General features: G+C 36.9%; 1 protein-coding gene across 9 annotated transcripts in view; it reads left to right on the forward strand.

Annotated features, from left to right (window-relative positions):
* Nucleotides 1-16,974, forward strand: part of LRRFIP2 (leucine rich repeat (in FLII) interacting protein 2) — a 101,037-nt gene that overhangs the window by 48,445 nt on the left and 35,618 nt on the right. For 4 of the 9 annotated variants that reach the window (XM_014548415.1, XM_014548411.1, XM_014548413.1 and 1 more), the window contains 9 exons: nucleotides 1,994-2,035; nucleotides 3,425-3,490; nucleotides 4,940-5,014; nucleotides 6,545-6,595; nucleotides 6,677-6,721; nucleotides 7,587-7,634; nucleotides 8,091-8,147; nucleotides 10,509-10,574; nucleotides 14,051-14,140. The exons of 4 other annotated variants lie outside the window; for them this stretch is intronic. In XM_014548415.1, the coding sequence (XP_014403901.1) occupies nucleotides 1,994-2,035; nucleotides 3,425-3,490; nucleotides 4,940-5,014; nucleotides 6,545-6,595; nucleotides 6,677-6,721; nucleotides 7,587-7,634; nucleotides 8,091-8,147; nucleotides 10,509-10,574; nucleotides 14,051-14,140 (540 nt within the window). The remainder of the gene's footprint in view (nucleotides 1-1,993; nucleotides 2,036-3,424; nucleotides 3,491-4,939; nucleotides 5,015-6,544; nucleotides 6,596-6,676; nucleotides 6,722-7,586; nucleotides 7,635-8,090; nucleotides 8,148-10,508; nucleotides 10,575-14,050; nucleotides 14,141-16,974) is intronic. One more of the 9 variants, XM_014548412.1, reaches the window with a different exon arrangement.

The raw sequence follows: 16,974 nt of genomic DNA on the forward strand, positions 1-16,974 counted from the left end.
TGAAATCAGTTAAAAACACACACACACACACATTAAATGCACACCTTTTTAGACATTTTAGAAAATTTTGGATAAATAAGGTTTTTCACATATGTAATAACACTCTTTATTGCTTGCCTTCTGTGTTAGTTTCAGAGTAATATAAGAAAAGCATTGCAAATGCAGATATTTTATTCTAATACTTTTTGATATTTATTGCAATACCATTTTCACTGAATTTATACCATTGGTAAAATTGTATCACTTAGCCTTATACTATTGAAATATATATTTTGGGAGGTTTTTTCGATATCTTTTTGTAAATGACCATGTCATTGGGCATGAAGGGAGGACCTTGGTTTTGTTTGAACTCTTATTGTACTGCCTTATTAGAGCTAGAATTTGCAATTCTGTCTTCTACAGTATTTCAAACTTTTTCAAATTGCAACCTCTACAACAAATACATTTTACACCATGATCCAGTATACACATGCAGATATGTGCCTGTGTGTTTGTATACGAAACATATTATTGAAAATTTACAAAATAATATTTATTCTTACTGTGCACGATAAACTCTATTTTCTATTTCATCTTTAAAAAATGCTGGTTGAACCCATAAATTGATTTCATGACCCACTAATTAGTAGCAACCTACACTTAGGAAAACATTACTTTAGATCGGTTTTCAATATTGTTCCCTAAAATCCTAACTTGGTAGAAGAGTTGCAAAAGAAAGATATTTTTTTTATTTTTTATTTTTTTTATTGATTTCAGAGAGGAAGGGAGAGGGAGAGATAGAAACATCAACAATGAGAGAGAATCATTGATCAACTGCCTCCTGCACATCCCACACTGGCGATCAAGGTTGCAACCCAGGCATGTGCCTTGACCGGGAATCGAATCATGACCTTCTGGCTCATAGTTCGATGCTCAACCACTGAGCCATGCTGGCCGGAAGAAAGATATATTTACCAAAATACCTGAGGAACTTACTCATTGCTTTTTTTCTTTTTTAATATGCATTGTTCTTCTGGGTAAGATTGCTTAAAAAATATAAACTAGAATGCTTAACAAATGAATGGTAGGAAACCACAAATCTAATTTTTTTGGATTTCAAATGTGGTGGTACTCACATTATCTTTTCTTTTTTTTTAAAATCCTCATCCAAGGGTATGTTTTTATTGATTTGAGAGAGAGAGGAAAGGGGAAAGAGAGAGAGAAACATCGATAGGTTGCCTCCCATATGCGCCCTACTGGGGATAGAACCCGCAAGCTCTAGGTACGTGCCCTGACTGGGAGTTGAACCCACAACCTTGTGGTGTATGTGACAACACTCCTACCAACTGAGCCACATGGTCAGGACATCTTATTTTCTTAAAGATTCTACATGAAATATAGTTTTCTGATCTTACAAATTTTATATATTTTTCTTTGGTTTATATTTAATGCCACAATTATATGTATACTGTGCATTCCATGCTGTGCACTCACCAACTTTCTAGTTTGGTTCAGCATTTTTAATAAGGAAGGTTCTTGAGGAGGGAAGTTTCTCAGGAGGGTGTCCATGAGCAGGTCCAGGGGAATTCCCCTTATTCTGGTGCTGCCATTGCTTTTTGTAAGTGTGATTAATGATATGCCCTTATCACATTGCCTGTCCATGCCTTGTTTTTGCCTTGTTCAAAGGATGGGGAATGATGGTAGCAGTCACAATGATACAAAGTAAACATCTTTTGACTTCCAAATGCTTAATTCCTGCATTAAAGCCTTCCTTACTGATTATGAACTCTCTATTTGAAAGGGAAATACAACTTTACATATTCGCAATAACTTATACTAGGAAAGAGTTTGTAGGGGACTATTCTTCAATTCACATTTAATGGCCTTTATGTTTAATAATTTTGGACTTTTGTTTAATAATTTTGGAGTTTTAATGACTTGCAAATGTTAATTTTTTCCCCTTTTTATAATTCTGATTTTGGAAATGCAACTTTCATCTTTCTCTGAAATCCAGTATGATCCTCTCAAGGACAGATCATCCAGACTTTCATCATTAGTATGTAGTGCATGACTTTTTGTTAAATGTAGTTTTACTTTATAAACTCCTGATGATGCTAATAATGGATTGTGACTAATTTGCACAGTTTTGTTATGATGTTTGGGGGGAAGCATATGACTCACAAAGCAAAACTGTTGTTTTGCAATTTTGGCATACTTAACGTTTGAATACTTTTTTTCTTTTAGAATTTAAAATCAGATAAAAATTATTTGCTTCCCTCTTCAATATTATGATTGGTAGTAATATATTTTCTTAAAATGATGGACTATTCAGCTGGCATGTGCTCATTGCCCTAATAGACATGTTTGATAGACGCTGAGCTGTGGTAGCACAGGCTTCAGTGTGCTTAGTGCTAGGTGTCACAGCTAGCAGGTGACAGAACGCCCAGCAGTGACGATGACTCCTGAAACATCAGTTATGTACACTAATTTTTTCTTGATTTCGTTTGTTTTTTTATGGCATGTCATTTTAGCCAAGTATAGCATGTTTTTATTTGGTTAATATTATGTCCATAGATTGTCTGAGTTTCTAAATATGTAAGACATCTTTTAAAATGTCCAGGGAATTGTATGAAAGGAAAGGTACACATATTCAAAAAAGAAAAATGAGTGTATAATAACTGGTTCGTTATCAACTGTGCATGTCAGTAGGTTTGCCGCCAGCAGACTGTTGGTAGGTAGGACACTTTAGCTGCACTTCCTCATTTCCGGCGAGCAGTGCATACCTAGATTGGATTTCTTGTCTACAAATTGACCTGTTTAGTACTGTTGCTGTCCTGTATCCCGCATACATCCTTGGCTCTGTACTCCTAGGGGAAGTTCTGTATCAAGACAGTGCTATCTTCCAAGGACTCACAGAAGGTTGTTACCTAATAATGCTGCTGCTACCTAGCACAGCCATACCATCTGGCTCTGTACTCCTCAGCAGTGCATGCTGTGGGACCACTCACTGGGGTTAAGAGTACTGTCTGGGGCAATGCAATATCATGTTCTTTGTTATCTCAGTCTTGTTTTTGTTGGTCCAAAGAACGATTCTTGTCACCTATACCTTCATAAAGAAGATAGAGGGACTCAAATGAGGTGTGAGGTGAAGGTCCTCACAAACATCCTCCCTGGCTCAGTGTCCTAATTAAGTTTTTGTTTTTGTTTTTTGGCTGGGCACTGAGCTGGATGGCATGGGGTATGGGAGGGGAAATGCCCATGTGTAGAGAGGTGGTATACCTTAGCCAGTCAAGTTCAGTGGATCACTTACTAACAGATGGAATTGCATGTAGATTACTCTGTATCTCATATGGACCTTTCTGTCTGTAACTTTATTAAATTATTTTCAAACTTCATTGTATGATCATTAATCTTCAAATATTTAACTTAAAAAATGTATTTCCAGAATCATTCTTACAGTCACTCTTATGGAATGAAGAAGAGATCTTCTGGTTCCCATAAAGACCCACTGGTTAGTTCTATTTTGTCTCCTGTCACAGTACGTTGTGCTGCTGTAAAATTTACTGCTTACTTTTAGGGAACTTAAGAATTATGACTGCTTTGGTGTGCTCCTAAGGCATCATTGAAATTTGATAATATACTGAAACATGGTTTATCAGAACCTTATTTAAAAATAAATTTGTTTGAATTTATAAGAATTAATATTAAGTTAATATATGTTAACCCCAGGGACTAGAGTTAGGAAGGTGTTCATCACAAGAAGTTCATTAACAGCATATTTTCATTTATGATCTGTCCTTTGGAATATACCTCACGAATAAGTTTAGTGAGATTCGTATCCTTATTTTAGAAATTTAAATTGATTTAGTTGTGGTACTATAGGCCGTACCAAACTCACAAATAGGTTTCATTCTGAAAGTTTGTTAGTAGGTCAGATTTTGGGAAGTTGGAATGAATTTTCTGGTAGAAACATTAAGGCATGTGATGGCAGAGTTCCCGTGCTGTCTTGCAGAAAACTTTTAACTTACAATATAATTAAGTTGCATAACTAATAGTGCTCTCCATTCCAGCCACATTGCTGAGCAACATTTCTGTGTGTGTGGGGGGGGCGGGGGGGGTAATCCAGAATGCCCATTTGGGGTGCTAGGAACACTTCTTTCCTGTTAGGCTGCACAGTACTGCCGGAGGAAGTGTAGTTCCAAGCTCCCTGCTCTGACCATTACTGGGGTGGAGAGAGGGTCAGGAGACCTTGGCTGGTAGAAAGGAGAGGGAGGGAGGAATTTAATGGAGAGGACTTCATTGAGAAGCCCTGGAGGGTGGAGTATTGGGAGCTCTGAGGAGAGGTGAGTCATGGGGCCTCCTTGAGGGTGTGGTACAGGAAGGTACGGCCAGGAGTGGCAGGGGTGGGGAAGGAGTCAGGGATTGCCTAAATTTCCTTAACCTTGGACAAAAAAGATGGCTGGAGAAGTTAGAAAGAGAAATTTCACCACAATACATAAAATTACTGTTTTGTATAGTGTATCGAAAATTAACCTCCATAGATGGTTTAGACCAAACCATATTTAGTGTGCTCTCTCTTTCTCTCTGATAATTTAATTTGATCAGTTTATTTTGACAAATAATGGGACTAGGAGAAGCTTGGAAAAAATGACTGTTTAATAATACCTGTGTCATTGCCAAGTGGATTTAAAAAGTGGTAATTATTCAGTTGTCCTGGGTTTTTCAAGGACATTCCTGAGGATGACATGAGAATATATCACTTATTATTTCCATTCAGTTTTGCTTGTGGGTTTATAATCTTGTTTTTACAGTAAAAATGAGTAAGTACTTAGTTTGCAAACAGTTAACCTTAAATTGTGGTTTTGGAGATATAGGGTTTGGCAATATCAGATTTTGCCTTTATATGTTGTTAAATTAACAACATTTAACTTAAGAAATGTGTTTAATTTGGTTTTTGCAGAGCGGCCTCTACTTTGACCAGAGAAACTATAGCAGTCTTAGACATAGCAAACCCAGCTCTGCTTACTACACTCGGGTTTGTCCACAGTTTTTTGTCTTCATGTGTTTTATCCAACTTTAACACATTTGTAATCTTCTATTTTGCATTTTGACTAGTTAAAACTAACCTGTGAATGGTTGTGTGCATACTAGTTTGTGGTAACTGAATTCATATAGTTTGTGTGAGTGTAAATTTAAACTGTGGGAACTATTGAATCACCGTGCTTGCAAATGAGTACCATTTTCCCCCAATTTTTTCTAATGAAAAATATTTAACACAAAAAAGTTCACAGAATTATGTAGTAACCACTTAGTAACTACCATTTAGATTCTACATTAACATTTTACTCTGTTTCCTTTATCATATAATTATCTCACTGTCCTTCTATTCATTCATCCATTAATTCAGTTTTTGGGGGGATGCATGTCAGAATAAGTTGTAGGCATCAGTACACATGTGGATGCCCTTTTAGTAACAGCTTACATGTGAAAATTTACACTATAAATGGAATGGGAAGAATGTGATTATTTGTTCAATGTTGGCACACCATACATTTAAAACACCTCAAATACATGGCACACAGTACATTTAAAATACTTCAGTTGTCCAAGCCTGAACACACAACTTAGATACTTTTATTTTCCATGTCTGTTTAGGCTTGGTAAAAAAGAACTGAAAATTATGTCTTCAAATGACATCAGGAAAAGAGAGATTTAATTCCTTTTTAAGAAATGCTGTGCCTTGGTAGTGTATGGATTCATTGTGACCAGTACACTTAACTGATTAAACTAAGGAAGGCACTTTTTCCATGGCTTGTTTTGAAATACACATTTCTCTAATCTTTTCCAAACACTTGGAAAAGAGTGTTTATAGAGATAACTCAGAGCTCATTTTTCTGGTTCCCCAATAATAAGGCTAAGGCCATTTGGCATGTGTCATGAGATCACTGAAAATATCCCAGGAGCTGCTGGTGGCTGAAATGTGGCCAGTTTGCCACACGCCCTGTGCCATGGCCCTCGTTCCCTGAGACTTTTCTTAGTGTGCTGTCCCATCTCCTAACATTAATGTTCAGAGACCAATGGGACTTAAACACATTCATATAGAACGATTCCCAGTGTTTTTCTTTCTTATCCCTTAAAATTCCTATTTAGCCCTGACCAGTTTGGCTCAGTGGATAGAGCGTCGGCCTGCAGACTCAAGGGTCCCAGGTTCGATTCTGGTCAAGGGCATGTACCTTGGTTGCGGGCACATCCCTGATGTGGGGTGTGCAGGAGGCAGCTGATCGATGTTTCTTACTCTCTATCCCTCTCCCTTCCTCTCTGTAAAAAATCAATAAACGTATTTTAAAAAAAAATTTCCTATTTAAAACAATTACTAATGATGAAGTTTTTCTCACTTTATGCATTAAGTACTTTAAGCACTCAGGAGTTGCTAATGAATTACGGAGTGTGAAGTAAACATAAGTTTTCTGCTCTCATGATGGTGAGAGCAATTCATTCTCTCTCTATTTCTGTAAAAGGCCATACACTTAAACATCAATTATTTTGTTTTGTTTTTGTTTCTTAGCAGTCTTCTTCCCTGTACAGTGACCCTCTGGCAACGTCTAAGAGTACCAGGGTTAGTACTTTCTGAAGAGTGTGTTGCCTTCAAAGCTACCAGCTGCTTTTCTTTGGGTTAAATCATGTGCTTTTTTCATAGGCCTCCCCTATTGCAAATTCTGGTCTGCTGAAAAGTGCCAGTCTGGTTTGTATCTTCCTCTTCCAACCTGTGTATTCCTGGTAGGGCCGCTGCCGTAGTGCTGACTCTGGCTTGACATCTTTCCTCCAGAATAGTGAAGGACACATGGCTTTAATGTGATGTGCACTGCAGAATGTGCAGCTTCTGCTTAAAATACAAAACTTTAGGGGAGTAAAAATAAGCATATTCTCTTCACAGTGGTAAATACCGCTGGTGTTAGTAGGTTCTTGCTTAGGATTGGTTTCCTATTGAGAAGATAGATTTGCATGAGCCCATTACATTTGCCTACTTTTGTGAGATGGCCGTCCATGCCTGGGATGTCATAGTTCTCTTTGGGACAGCTGTGGTCTTGGCCACATTAATACTAGGCTCTAATAAAGCAAGCTGACTGAAAAGCAAAACATTAGCTCTTTGTAATATGCGAGCTATGAGTTGGTCGCTTTCAAGCTGTTGTTTGTTGTGTATAGCCTGTTCTAGTGGGCTGGGAATCTGAGGCTTTATAACTTAATTTTATTGTGACAGGGGACAAAATGCTTTGGACCTCACCTTTTCTGCTGTGTGTCCTCTTTTGAAAGGATAAATTCATAAATGTTAGTTCTCTTAGTTTCATGACATGATGATTAAAGGAAATACCGTAACCAGTGTGCTTCTTAAATGAAGTGTGAGCTTAAAGTTTTAATGAGACTTGTTTTAATGCAGGAATTTATGCATGAAAACGAATGTTATCACCTTCACAGTCTTCACCTTGGGAGGCTGTACACTTACACCATTCTTCAAAACTTTTTTGGAACCGAGTACTACAGAGAAGTTAGGACATTTTCCAAATAACTTTGATGCTGAATAGATACATGTTATTTCCTTTCTTCTTTAGGTGTCCTTGTATGATGGTGGACTATATAACCCTTATGGTTCTCGAACTGTAAGTCTAACCGGGGGGAGGTGGTGAGGAGAGTGATGTGTAGGTGGGCACAGTTTACTTACAAAGAAAAGGTCATTTAATCTGAACTGTAATTACTCTATAAGCTGCGATCCATCAGCTAGCCAATTGTGACTCTCACCTAAGCTGTGAGAAAGTGCCTGTTGGAAATCATCTTAAAGTGTGAGGGATATAAATAGAGAACCTCTTTTCTTGTTCATCAGTTCCTCAGGAAGAGGATGAGAGTGGTGCTTCTCAGGGCACCCCACCCCCTCTTCCCTCCTGCCTTGGGTTAGCAGATCTTGAGGGTGGGAGTGAGGTGGAATCCCAGACCAGGGAATAACGGTAACCTTAACCCTGAGAGCCAGGAGCTAGTTAGGTCCAAGGTCACTAATACATTCCCAGCAGGACAAGGAGCTGATCACTATTATAAAACATTTCTTCTTGGAAACTTTATAGCCATCTGAATACAGTTATTACTCATCAAGAACAAGTTCAGCCCGAAGCAGTCCTGTGGTGAGCACTTGGCCTCTTTGCATGCTTTGTAGAGACCTTTGGTTAATCTGTACTCACAGTTTAGAATATTGAGGATGTGGTGTGTTTCACTCTCTGATGCATGGATTGTCGTTTTCCTTCAGTACACAAACTCAAGTACTAATTTGTCCTAATTGGTGGTTTCTGTATGAATGTGACTTAGCATGTAATTTCTTAAATGAGTCTGGAATCAGTGTCATTAGAATTTTTTCTAAATTTATATTTAATTGTCATTTGTGTGAAACTTCTTGTGTCTTCGGTGGTCATAGTTTAGTATCTGAGTCGGCTACCTTCTGTTTCTCTTTGCATCTCTGTTTCCTGCATTGAGCCGTTTCACTTGCTTGCCAGTGCTTTAATCGGCGGGGTGGGAGAAGAAATAAAACCAGTCAACTTTTAAGAATTGTTCCATAAAAGACAAAACTGCAACAATTCTAATCATCTAATCGTTCTGCAATATTAAAGGTTTTTTTTCTTAATTTGTAAAAGTAATATTAGCTCAAGAAAAGTCCTAAGTAAAAGTCCCCTCACCTTTCCCCTCTATTTCCATTCCTCAAACACAGCCTCTGTACTTGTATGTCCTTTCAAAGATATTTTATGCATATGTGAGTATTCTTTATTTGAACAGTATGTACATAGACTCACATAAACTTGCTCCTCATTTGTTTTATTTATTTAAAGTATCTTTGTATTAATACATAGAATCATTTCATTTTTTTTAATTTAAAAGATTTTTTTAAAAAGTAAACCACTTTCCTTACTTTTTCACTGAATGCCTCTTAGAGTTAATTTTATGTCAGGACATTCTTTCCTTTTAAAAAAAAATTGATTTCAGAGAGGAAGGGAGAGGTGAGAGAGATAGAAACATCGATGATGAGAATCATTGATTGGCTGCCTCCTGCACACCCCCTACTGAGAATTGAACCTACAACCTGAACATGTGCCCTTGACTGGAATCGAATCTGGGCCAACGCTCTATCCACTGAGCAAAACTGGCTGGAGCCAGCACATTCTTTTTAATGGTGATATATTATTCCATTAGTGCATGGGCTGTACATTTAAAAAATTATTTTTCCTAATGTTGGAAATTCAGGCTGTGAGATTTTTGCTACTACAGACACTTGTACAATGAACATTCTTATATATTTTTGTGTACTTCTATGAGTAGATCTTCAAGGTAAATTGCTAATCATGAAATGGGGAGATCAAAGAGTATATGCATTTAATTATGCATCGTGCCATATTGCCCACCAAAAAGACTGTACTAACTTACAGTTCCAATAGCAAATTATGACTTTAGGAGCTACCTTGTTATTCTTGGCAGTGTCAAAATTGAAAAAATTACTAAAGCAGTTTCTTAATGGTCAACACATGTTACTTTGTTGAGTGGAATATATGAGCTATATGGACTTTCTTACACATATATGTTTGGCTCAATCCTCCTGCCGTTTCCAAGTGGCACTTCTCAAGAATTCTACTCCTAAATGCACAAAAAATTACTCAGAGATATTTAAGGAGATAAAAGCCTTTTCACATAGGAAGGAAGTGTACTTTTAATCCACCCTCTAATAAAATTCTACTTGGCAGTTCTTGGGCCTGGTAGCATTTTTAATGTCTCAAGTATGATGGCCTCTTGCAAACAAAGTTATTATAAATAAGTTTTCATCAAGTATAGAATCTTGTCCTTGTGTGCTGGCTAGATACTGTTTCATTTGCAAGTTGGGTTCAGAGTTATTATCTTAGTGATACCAGAATGGTTTCTTAGTGATGTCAGAATGGAGATAACCTACACATACTGAGCATGAGTCTTGTACTGCTGGTGAAACAGGAAGAAGAGTGTAGGGTGATGATAGAAATATCTTCACTAGTTGGCTTAGGAATGAATAAAGGAAAATAAGAACATCATTTCAGTGTAATACTGGTAGGAAATTCTGTCTTTGACTTATATTAGTTCACTTGAAAATATTTTTTAAAGTTCTCAAACTAAAACAGTAAATATATCTATTGATCCTAATGGGATCCCAAAGAGCCTAAAGGTTTTAAAAGCATGAAAGCTGGATTTGGCTGGTTTACACATGCCTCCCACTCCCTTTTTCTTTAACTTAAATAAAAGATAAAGTACTATTTTATTCTTTGTGCATGTTGGAAATGTTTTTTATTTTTAATGATCGTTCATTATATCTTGAAACAGCTTTTTTATTTAATGGTGCACAGTAGGTGGTGCCAATTATAATGCTCATAGAGAGTGTGTGAATGCTTCCCAAAACCTTACCTAATATACTCACAATCATGTAAGACCTGTAGTGAAATTGCATCTTTTTCATTATCTGCGTTTAATATCTATAGTTTATCGACGACACTGCAAGTATTGCATCTTCTGGTTGTTCCAGTCGCCGGCGAAGGGAGAGTGGGGTGAGCGTGGTTTGCATGCAAACACACACAAATTTTAAAATCGCGCCATTGTGGATCACGTGACACCTGTGGGAAAATGAAATTTGTATTTGACAAAATGAGCATTTTCTTCCGATTTAACTTATCTGAATAAGTTGCCTTCAAAAATGTGTTTCTGACAGTACATATTCTCTGGCTACATAACCTTTCATTACTAACTTGCTTCTTCACACCTCTTCTGTGTTAGTCATTGTATATTTGAAAGATTTTCTCTTTTTATTCTTTGTTGCTGTTTTATACATATTTATATGCACATTGAACCAAAAACAAAATTTCTCAAGCAAAATTAATGTTTCCACATTGTATAAAACTCATAACTATGGAATATAAAGCATGTGGCCATCAGCCTCTTTCTTTGTTGTGTATTCAACCATTGTTTATACAACTTTTAAGACCCGTGAACTTTTAAAGAGATTCTGATGGCTAAATTTTAAAATTCTGGTCTTAGAATTCAATTAGCGTAATAATTATAAAGACAAAAAAATAGCTGTGTTAAAATAATTATATAATTTCAGGTTACTCTCTTAATAAAGCTGGAAGTTTTATGGAGCTTACGACATTTTTGCTTTATTTAATAATTAATTTGAAAAGTACATTGGTGGGAATGATGTGTCAGCTTAGAGCTAGAAAAAAGAGCCCAATAACTAAGAGGATAGAATTCCTTAAAGAAAAATAGAAGGCCATTTAATGAGTTGTGTTTTATGAAAGATTGTAAACTTGAAGTTTCATAGAGAAGGAAACACCAAGTGTTTGTGAGATTTGTTGTGAAAAACAAAACAAAACAACAGCAGTCTAGCCCTAGCCGGTTTGGCTCAGTGGATAGAGTGTTGACCTGCAGACTGAAGGGTCCCCGGGTTGATTCCAGTCAAGGACATGTGCCTAGGTTGCAGGCTCCTCCCCAGGCCAGGCCTGGTCGGGTGCATGCAGGAGACAACCAATCAGTGTGTCTCTCTCACATCGATGTTTCTCTCTCTATATCTCACCCCCTCCCACTCTCTAAATATCAATGGAAAATATCCTTGGGTGAGGATTAAAAAAACAAAAAAACCCAGCAGTCTAATTAAAGGCAGTTCTGGTCCATTAGCAAGCCAATTTAATGCTCACACTCAAAGCTGAAGGAGAAAGAAAAGTCCAAGACATCTATCTGGAAGCACCTTAAAAAGCGATGGGGTAGAAAGTCAGGGATTTTATTACTTTTTATAATAAAGTTATTTTTTACATTTTCAATTATAGTTGACACTGTTTCAGGTGTATAACATAGTGATTAGACATTTATATACTTTATGAATTGATCACCCCAAAAGGTCTAGTACCCATCTGACACTATACATAGGTACTAAAATATTATTTTTTTAAATATATTTTATTGATTTTTTACAGAGAGGAAGGGAGAGGGATAGAGAGTTAGAAACATCGATGAGAGAGAAACATCGATCAGCTGCCTCCTGCACACCCCCTACTGGGGATGTACCCGCAACCAAGGCACATGCCCTTGACTGGAATCAAACCCGGGACCCTTCAGTCCGCAGGCCGATGCTCCATCCACTGAGCCAAACCAGTTAGGGTGGTACTAAAATATTATTAACAATATTCCCTATGCTGTACTTTACATCCCTATGACTATTTTTATAATTGTATTTTTTTAAATAATATGTTTTTATTGATATTTAGAGAGAGGGGAAAAGACAAGGATAGAGAGATAGAAACATTTATGAGAAGCATCATCAATCGGCTGCCTCCTGCATGCCCCTTACTGGGGATCGAGCCCACAACCTGGTCATGTGCCTTGATTTGTACTTCTTAATAGAAAGAGAGGGACTTTAAAATAATGGTGCCTGGGCCTGAACCACTTTTACAACTTATTAGTGTGTTAATGTCAGTTTCTTCTCTTTTTTAAAATATATTTTTATTGATTTCAGAGAAGGGAGAGGGAGAGAGAAACATTAATGATAAGAGAGAATCATTGATTGACTGCCTCTGCATGCCCCACATTGGGGATCGAGCCTACAACCTGGGCATGTGCCCTGCCGGGGAATCGAACAGTGACCTCCTGGTTCATAGGTTGACACTCAAGCACTGAGCCACACTGGCTGGGGTAATGTCAATTTTTTTATTTTTACAGTGGATGTTAATATTTTTGTAGGTAGGCTTAATATATGGATTAAATGAATTACTATATAGAAAATAACTCAAAATTCTGAGACAGTAGGTACAAATAAAATATTAGGTATTTGTAAATCAAAGAAGTATTACTGTTACTATGAATAAAGTTATTACTCCTTGATCATATTAACCCTTGGCAAAACTTTATAGTTGTAAGCCTTCTTTGTCTCTGTGGATGGGCTTCCATATTTCCTTCCTGGAAGGGAAGAGGTTGTTTTGTTTTGTTTTTTTCCTCTGTAAGACCATTTACCTTTCTTTGCATTATATATAATATATACTTATAGTGGGCCCGGCTGCTGGTGGCCCAGCGAGGGCAGCAGAGGGCTCGGGGGCACTGGGTCCCCAGGGAATGGAAGAGTTTTTAAGCAAGGTGGTCCAAGCTGAGGTAAGGAATAGCTGATGAGTGAGGGGAAAAATGTCATTTATTCAACAAATGTTTATGAAGTACCTATTATATGCAAGGCACTGTGTTAAGTGCTGGGAATAAGGATAAGCCAGCCCAGATTTCTGATTTCATGGAGCTTATATCCTAGTGAAAGAAATAGAAAATAAACTAGTAAAGAAAGGAACAGAAAGAAAGCAGCCCTGGGACTGTGAAGAGAACAAGCAGGTGATAAGATAGGCAACACTGAGGGTGTGGTATATGTGTGTCTGTGTCCCTTTGGATAGAAGAGGGGGAAGTGACCTTTGAGCTGAGACGTGAAATGTGAGGCGCCAGCTGCTTGAAGAGCTGGAAGAGCTTTCCCAGTCAGTGCCAGAGTCTAAGGTGGGAAATGACTGGGTGCTTGGGGAACCTAAGGAGGCCACTTCTTTCATTATTGTGTTCTGCAGCTCCAGGTCTTTAGAGGGAACTGTGGAAATGGGATAATGCAAAAATAATTTTGCATTCAGCATGTATGTGCTTAACAGAGTTGATAGTTATAATGGATAATAAATGTGTGAAATGTAGTAGAAGCTTTAGGTAGATATTATACTAGAATCCTCCTGGAGATACATGTCTTAAACACAGGAGAGTGTGCTGGCCTCAGGCAGCACGTGATCTGTATAGAACTCCAGTTGGGATGAATAAAGCTTATTTGAGGGAGCTGGGATTTTATTTAGGAAGCCCTTTACATTTCCTTTTTACTTTTTAGAGTAGGCTAATTGCGGTAGTTTTCCTCATTTCATTTCATTTCATCACACACCAAAAAGACTTTCCCCCCATGTGCCAGTGTTCTTATTCTTTTCTCTCTTTTCTTAACTTCTAAAGCATCTCATTTTTTCCTGACTGAAAGGTTTCTGCTGCTGATTATTTCAGTCGCTCCAATCGCAGGGGGAGCTTTGTCTCTGAGGTGGATGATGCCAGTGTCCTGGATTTGAGCAGCGTGAGTGGATTGCATGGGGTGCTTATGTTGTCTCAGGCGTGTAACTAAAGTCTAATATGTTAGCTGTTTTAAAACTAGGAACTCAATTTACTGCCCAGGAAATATTTATTTGAACACACTAGCATGAAATACAGTTACTTGTTTTGTTTTGGAATGTATATATTGATATGTTCTGATTTTTAAAAAACTTTTCTGTTGAAAATTTCCCCCATAAAAAGAAAACCCATCAGCAGCTGCAGCAGTTACCAGTATTTTGCCAATTTTGTTTCATCTTTTTCTTCCCCTTGCCCTCCTTTCCCCCCTGAATTATATTAAAGCAAATCCCATTCATCGTGTCATTTCCCAATAAATAGTTCAGTATGTCTCTCTACTGAACTTTTGAGAAGTTTTTTCACACTCACTATACCGTTATTTTACCTAATGAAATTTAAAACAATTCCTTAAAACCATCTAATACCTAGCCCATATTTAGATATTTCTGATCAATCTTAAAATTTTTCTTCCCTTTTTGCTTTCATGCATCTATAAAGTTCTGGGTGAACTTTAGAGGTTGAACAATAAAATATACTACTTAGTAAAGTGTCACTAATTTATAGTAACTGGGAAGAATCTGAATAGATCTTAAACATTTGGATTATAGCATTGCTGTGAAGAAATGCCTATCCACTGTTTTCACATTCATCATGGACTGACTTTAGGGAGGACTGTCCAGTAGATGCCGTGGGGCACTTGTCTTAATGAAGGAACCCCCCCCCCCCCCCCCCAGCAGCTCTCCTCTTGCCTGGTTTATCTAACAGCCTATTACCCCTTATTACCCCTGTCACTGGCTTTAGTGTTGTTTGCCCTTGGACCAGCACGCTCCTGATTGTCAAGCACTTTGAAGCAGAGGAGAGGCAGTGTTTCTTCACAGGAAAGTTAGTTTTTTAATGGAGAGATAATTATTTATATTCAGCACATCACGAATTGTATTTAAATAGCTATTTCTGAGTGACTTTAATCACAGAAAGTAATTTTAAGTGTAGTCTGTAAGTATTCTGCATTGTTGGCTCTCAAACCTGGCTGTGTAACAGTCCCATCTCACCCTGGGTCAGATCAAGGAATCTCTGCATACAGTTAGAAGACTGAAATAATGCCCTTTTCTGATTCCCCTGAAGTAATGCCTTTTCCTGACTCCCCTGAAATAATGCCTTTTTCTGATTCACGTAGTACCTTCCCTGTTTTTATCAAGATGTAAACAAATTTAATTTATTGTGTTTACTTTATCTCTTAAAAACTTTTAATTCTACTAGTCTCTAATTTGTGATGTCTGAATTAGTGGTCATGTAGTTCTTACATGTATTTCTTGGCAATTTATTTTAGTTACTACACAGAAGTGAAAATGTTGACAATTTTTAAAAAATCTCCCCTTGCCCCTACTAATTAAATATAACTTTTCTTTCCCTGGGTAGTTATTTTGATTTATTTACAAGTTTTAAAATAAAAATTGTACATATTTAAGGTGTATAATACGATGACTTGATATACATACACACAATATACATGGCTTGTATGTATAGCAAATCATGCTATATACCTAATCACATAAGCAAAAGATTCTCTAGAGCAGGTTGCATATCGGGTCAGCTTCTTGTAATTTTATAGCTTGTGAGTCAATGGTATATATATATTTTTCATCACTACAGCTAAAATGCTCTGTTTTCATTCAAAAAGTTTCAATTTATTGTGGTTTTTATATTTTTAAATGTTTATCTAAGAATCTATACATATAATATCCTTAATTTTGCCTCTTGGCAAAGCCTAAAATATTTGCTGGTCATCTTTCTAGATTAAAAAAAAATTGTCTCTAATATTTCCTTTAAAGGGTATCCTATAGTTCATCTCATTGTAGACAAATAAAAAGTGGACTTGATGTTGGTAAGCTTATTCCCACTCTCAACACACACAGAATTTTTTAAAAGATAAGCTGGAAATAGGCATTTTTATGTGAAATACCCTGATTTTAAAATGTTGACCATAAGTTCAAAAATTTGAAAGGTATTTTCTGGCTTCTCCATTGTGGATCAAATATATGTATATAGTCAGCTAGTTAATGACCGCTAGCTAGGAGGCGCTAAAAAAGAGTGCCAGGCCCTGATTTGTACAGTATTCTGTTGTTCCAGCCTCTTGTCTTTTCTTCTGCATTGTGTTCCTTTCTGTCTGTAGGTCAGGCTAGATTAAAGGAAAAGAATGTAAATGTGCTCATCTCAGTTTTACTGATTGTTAATAATAATTAAACCCTTTCTGAATGGAATCCTTGGCCTGTTTTCTTTCAGGAGAGTATTAAATTAATTGTTCCCTTCACTCTTTTTTTTTAATTTTGTTTTATTGCTTAAAGTATTACAAAGAGTATTACATATGTCTCCTTTTATTTCTCCCCTGGACATTCCCCCGGCCTCCCCTATCCCCCAGTGTCTTGTGTCCATTGGTTATGCTTATATGCATGCATACAAGTCCTTCGGTTGATCTCTTACCACCACCCCCCAACCCTCCCTGTTCCCTTCACTCTTATACTTGGAGAATCAGATCTTTTTCTTTTTCCCCAAACAGAATTTCTGATTAGCATTATCAAGTCAGTATATGTAAATTAGAAGTTAACAAAGAATTATAATCTAATGATTATATTAAACAAACTATAGTATAAATACTTTAAATTATCTGTAAAACTAAGTAGCCATAGGTTAAAGTAAAGTTTAAAGGTCCTCTTAATCTTTGAAGAAGAAGCAGAGTTTCAAAGATTTAACAACATATATACTCTTTTTTATTTTTTTGTTAATACTAACCTGAGGATATTTTTT

Source organism: Myotis brandtii, unplaced genomic scaffold, assembly GCF_000412655.1.
Source record: "Myotis brandtii unplaced genomic scaffold, ASM41265v1 scaffold506, whole genome shotgun sequence".
In the NCBI taxonomy this organism is placed as follows: domain Eukaryota; kingdom Metazoa; phylum Chordata; class Mammalia; order Chiroptera; family Vespertilionidae; genus Myotis; species Myotis brandtii.